At 33.1% G+C, this 6118-nt stretch overlaps 1 protein-coding gene across 1 annotated transcript; it reads left to right on the top strand.

The window, feature by feature from the left end:
• Positions 1-1188: 1188 nt before the first annotated feature.
• LOC127861798 (uncharacterized) lies at positions 1189-1929 on the top strand. The gene has a single exon (XM_052400476.1). The coding sequence runs from the start codon at positions 1189-1191 to the stop codon at positions 1927-1929; it is 741 nt and encodes a 246-aa protein (XP_052256436.1).
• The last annotated feature ends 4189 nt before the right edge of the window (positions 1930-6118 follow it).

Below are 6118 nucleotides of genomic sequence, written 5' to 3'. Positions count from 1 at the left end.
TTTTTCATATCATGCCGTCATAGAATGTTGACATCATCACAGCATGAGGGTGTATCATATACGCTTCCATAATAAAGCCAGCGGAACAGGTCAAGATACACAAATAAGGATCATGACAACATGTTTTAACATTCTTCGCTGCATTGATGATCTTCTAAAAATACTCGAATCATAACCCGGACACTTGACGGGGCACTTCATAGTGTTATGAACACCAAACAGTGTGTTACTTCGGAGCGGAGAAGTTTGTTTTTAATAATTTGTCGATGCTTTAAATTGAAGTTGATTAAACTTTTACCTACTCGAGACTTAATGCCGCCTATACTATATTTATTAATTTCTGATCATTCCCTACGAATTCCAATGATGTGCTAAGTCATATACTTCTTCAATCACAATACAATCCAATATCTATTGTTCGACAGATTATAGTTTTCTCGGATAGGTAGATTGCTTCATTATAAATCATTCATTCAATTACAAAATATTACACTATAATAAAGACATGTGTGTGTGTGTGTGCGGGTGTTCGTGTGTGTGTGTGTAAGAGATTATGTTTTAAAGCACATACATGTTTACTCTTCAATTTTTACAGCAACACGTTTTCGGTACGGGCGTATCATATGATTTATTTATTAAATCGAAGACACATAAATGTTCCAGTATTTAAAGGGGCCTTTTCAGTTTTTGGTAAATTGAAACAATGAAAAAAAATGTTTCAGTTTGATAAATTTTCGTTATAGTTATGGTATTTGTGAGGAAACAGTAAAAGTGAACATTTACCATTTTCTTAAATATCAATTATATAGCAATTATAGCAATGTCACGTGATCTTGGCGCGAACGGTCGACGTTTTTGCAGTGTAACAAAAAAATCGGAATATTAATTAATTAAACCTTTCTAAGTGGAAATAAGTGGAAATATATATCTGGATTTTGTGTAATAGTGTACAGTGAAACAAAATGTAAACATATAATAATGACTAAATCGAGAGATAGAAAAAGAAAAGATAGAAACAGCAGTGAAAATGATTCACAGGGTAGAAAAGTACATAAACAAAGAGGCCCGTCTGGGGGTACGGTCACAAATCTACAAGTAAGTGAAGTGTTAAGTTGGACAAATTCCGTGTTGTATGGTGAGGACAATTTGGATTGTAGTGTTTTTTCGAGTGCACCAGGAAGTCCAAAAATGGCTGAAAACAGTGCCGAGCCAACAAACAGGGATATAATGATCCTTTTACAAAACGTAAGTGGGCGCCTCGAAGTTATGGAGAAGAAGATGGGTGCGATAGAATCCATAGAAAAGAGAATGGGTGCACTTGAAAAGGACATCAATAAACTATGGGTGGCTATTGACGAAAGGGTCCAAAAAGTAGACCAACGCGTGACGCGCCTTGAGGACAAGGTTGACGGTGCGGACATACATGCGGCGCAGCTTTCCGAGCGGATGCAGGAGTTGGAAAAGGAAAGAGATACCTTGCGTGATAACGTTTCCTATCTTCAATCGCAGACCATGCGTAACAACTTAATTTTCACCGGGGTAGTAGAGGACAACACGACCGGAAACGAGCAGCCGGAAATTACTGAACGGAAACTCCGCCAGCACCTTCAAGACGCTTTTAAGATTGCCCGTGACGTTGTGGACTCAATTAAATTTGAGAGGGTGCATCGCTCTCCTGGATCCCCTACACCTGGGAAAGTGCGTAACATTGTCGCAAAGTTTACTTTTTTCAAGGAAAGAGAACTGGTGCGAAAACTTTGGAAACAACTAGACGGATCAGTGTACCGTGTGTTTGAACAGTTTCCTCAAGAGGTAATAGAAAAGAGACGAAAGTTAGTGCCTCAAATGAAAGAAGCCAGGCGGTTAGGAAAACGCGCCTATCTGGCATATGACACTCTTTACATAAATGGAACCGCGGTAAGAGCATAGGGGCACGATGGCGGTGAGGTGTCGGTTTTATCGTGGAACATTCATGGTTTAACTGATTTGAAAAGATCTAGTTCAGAGTTTACAAATATTTTAAGTTCATTTGATATCTGTTTTTTGTTTGAAACATGGACAAAGCTCTCTAGTAACATTACGCTTGACGGCTATCTATCTTTTAATTTCTTTAGAAAATTTCAACATAGAAACGCTCGACGGTGTAGCGGTGGTATTGCTATTTATATAAAAGATCATTTAAAAAATGGAATTGAAATTATACGTAATCATTATGACACAATTATTTGGATCAAATTAAATCATGCGTTTTTTAATACGGCCCGTGATATTTACATATGTGGAAGCTATATATGGGGAGAGGACTCACCAGTCTACAATACAATTAATGTTGATCTTTTTGATATTTTAGAAAATGATATCACATATTTTTCTGAGATTGGAAATGTTTTTATAACAGGCGATTTGAATAGTAGAATCGGTAATAAAATTGATTTTATTGTACATGATACAATTAATACCGAACATGATGATGTCGATTATTCACCAGACCAAGCCTTTGCCAGGGCCTCAATAGATAAAATACAAAATAGTCATGGCATTAAATTACTTGATCTGTGTAAGTCCTCTACATTACGTATTATCAATGGTAGACTAGGCGATAGTTGTAAACCCACATTTTTCTCAAATAACGGTTCTTCAGTGATTGATTATCTGTTGACTACAGAAAGCAATTTTCCATTGTTAGCAAACTTTACTGTTTGTGATTTTAACGAATGGAGCGATCATGCACCATTGCAGTTTTCATTGTATTGTAATAATTATTCGCCTTGTTATGATGCTTTCACTGATGTTAAATATCAATGGGACAATACATTTCGAGATGAATTTCGTTCAGGAATTATTTCTCGACTTCCCGTATTGACAGAAATTGTTGAAAATATTGATTGTACAAGTAAACTTTCAATTAACGTAGCTGTAGAAAAATTTACTACTACAATCCGGAACGTTGCGGATCCGTTGTTTTTAAAATCTCGTGTTTACAAAAATAAACCCACGTTCTTTGTTGACAGTTGTATAAAACACGCTGATTGGTTTGACAACGAGTGTATAATTGCTCGAAATCAATACCATGACGCTTTACGATGTTTTAATTGTATTAAGTCTGATATAAATAGGAAAACGTTGTGTGAAAAGAAAAGTATTTATAAGCAATTAATTAACAAAAAGAAAAGAGATGCATTTAAACGAAAAATGATAGAAATTGAAAATTTAAAGAGTAAAAAGCAGAAGGAATTTTGGAAATATTTTAAATCTAAAAACAAAATAAATGGCAATAAAATTTCAATACATGCATTCAAGGATTATTTTGAAAATTTGAGTAATACTATTAATCATACTAATAATGCCGAAGCTGAAGAATTTTGTTCAAATAATAATTTTAATGAGGAAAATTGTACTTTTCCAGAACTAGATCAGCCGATAACATTAGATGAAGTTAGGAATGCAGTTAAACGCTTAAAACGTAATAAAGCGGCTGGTAGTGACTTTATTTTAAATGAATATTTTCTTGAAAGTTTGGATATTTTATCAAATCATTTATGTGACATGTTCAATAGTATTTTAGTTTCTGGCTTTTTCCCCGATCAGTGGACAGAAGGAGTTATCATACCTCTTCATAAAAAAGGCTCTGTTGATGATGTTAGTAATTATAGAGGGATAACACTTGTTAGTTGTTTTTCTAAGTTGTTTACAACCATTTTAAACAAACGTATCGAATCGTTTTGTGAAGACAATGCTAAAATTTCTGATGCCCAATTTGGATTCAGAAAAGGATGTTCAACTGTTGATGCTATTTATATTTTGTTGTCTGTTGTGCAGCATTATTTAAATGAAAACAAACGTTTGTATGTTATTTATGTTGATTTGCTCAAATGTTTTGATAGTATATATCGCAATGCATTATGGTTAAAAATGTATAAATCTGGTGTACAAGGTAAACTTTTGAGAATAATTAAGAATATGTATGAAAATGTTAAATCTTGTGTCAAGTCGTGTACATCATATTCTGAATACTTTAGTTATGCTGTCGGTCTAAGACAAGGGGAGGTAATGTCCCCGATTCTTTTTTCACTGTTTGTAGAAGATTTGGAACTATTTTTGCAAGATAGCACATTGTCTGGCCTAAATATAGACGACATAACCTTAATTTTATTATTATTTGCGGATGACATGGCTATTCTAGGTAAATCACCAGAAGAAGTACAGAACCACTTAGATAACCTATATGTCTATTGTAATACATGGGGGCTTAATGTGAATACTTCAAAAACAAAAATAATGGTTTTTCGTAAAAGGGGTAAAATTCGAAATGATGAAAAATGGACATATAATGGCCAAGATATAGAAATCGTAGATAATTTTAATTATCTCGGCACTGTTTTAAATTACACTGGTAGTTTCACTTTAAATCAAGAACATTTGGTTGGAAAAGCCCTTAAGGCTATGAATATTTTACTCTATAAATGTAAGCAGTATGATCTTAAACCGAAATTATTTTGCCAGTTGTTTGATTCTTTTGTTGGATCTATTTGTTGTTATGCCTCTGAAATATGGGGTTTCAATAAATCAAAAGAGATCGAACGCATTCATTTAAAATTTTGCAAGAGATTGTTAAATGTGAAAATAAGCACATGTAACGCTACAGTTTATGGTGAGCTAGGCAGATATCCTTTATATGTAAATAGATACGTACGCATTGTTAAGTATTGGTTAAAAATTATTAACAGTAAAAATATTATAATACAAACTGTGTATATTCAAGCATTAAATGATTGTAATAAGGGATGCAACAATTGGGTTGCAAATGTTAAACAATTGTTAAACGATTACGGATTTTCCTATGTTTTTGAAGCAGCAAATATAACTAATAGTCATGCTTTTGTTTGTGAATTTAAATGCAGAATTATTGATACCTTTAAGCAAGAATGGTTTGGTGATATGAATAGAGTTTCTACTCTAGATATGTATAGAATGTTTAAAACTACTCTTGAATATGAAAACTATTTAGATTTATTACCCAAGAGTCTACGTTTATACTTTGTGAAATTAAGGGCTTCCGCCCATCCATTGAGAATTCAGACAGGAAGATACTCACGCAACAATATCCCCCGTGAAGAACGTTATTGCCTTTGTTGTAATCAACGGGATATAGAGGATGAATTCCATTTTATTTGTGTTTGTTCATGTTACCGTTTTCTACGGCAAAAATTCATTAAACGTTTTTATTTCGTGAATCCATCGGTTGTTAAGTTCCATAGTTTATTAACATCAACTTGTAAATTTGAAATATTTAACGTGTGTAAATATGTTAAGAAAGCATTATCTGTACGAAATGCTATTTTAAATAATACCACTGAATTATAGTTTGACTTTCTTCAAAGAAGTGTATGTATCACTTTGCAGTCACTGATAGTATTTGTAATACATTGTCCTTACTGCCTTTAACATTATTATGTTTCTCCTTGTCAAAATCGTTGTTTATCTCGGTTCTTATTTTGATTAGAAATGTCATTTCATTGAATTTAGTTCTGAAATGTCATTTTACTTACTAACATATATACATCATTATATTGATTTGGTTACCTACTATAGTATAAGGATACGTGACATTACTTTATTTATAATTATATGCATTAAAGACGATGTACTTATGTATAAGTCTTAATAAACTGTCTGTTATGAACCTTTAAACGATTTAAAAACCTGAAATTATAAAGCGTTGCGACGCGAAACGATTTAATAATTTTGAGAATTCTGTTGTATTCGTTATATTTTGTGATACTCCGAGGATTGCATATAAATGTAAAATACATCACTCAATTTATGAGCAAGGATGGCCGATTGGTCTAAGCGATAGACTTTTATTCAAGAGTCAGTGGTTCGAGCTCAGTTGAGGGTTGCTTTCTATTTTTCTTTAATTTTCACCTTGTTTTTACTGGAGCTTTTTAGATGCAATGTTTACATTTATCAATATAAAGCATATAATGACAAACTTCAATACATGCCAACATCCGTAAAAAGGCTCCTTTAAGACGATTAACAATACGTTACCAAGTTTAATGAATACGCTCACGTTAATGCGTTTAATATAAATGGAACATGAACGAAAGGAAAGTAA

This window comes from Dreissena polymorpha, chromosome 16 (assembly GCF_020536995.1).
Source record: "Dreissena polymorpha isolate Duluth1 chromosome 16, UMN_Dpol_1.0, whole genome shotgun sequence".
NCBI classification, from domain to species: Eukaryota; Metazoa; Mollusca; class Bivalvia; order Myida; family Dreissenidae; genus Dreissena; species Dreissena polymorpha.
The sequence above is the reverse complement of the archived record's forward strand: the minus strand, read 5'-3'. Positions and strand labels throughout refer to the sequence as shown.

Coding starts and splice junctions, on each gene's coding strand:
- LOC127861798 (XM_052400476.1), top strand. CDS start 1,189: ATGGCTGAAAACAGTGCCGAGCCAACAAACAGGGATATAATGATCCTT.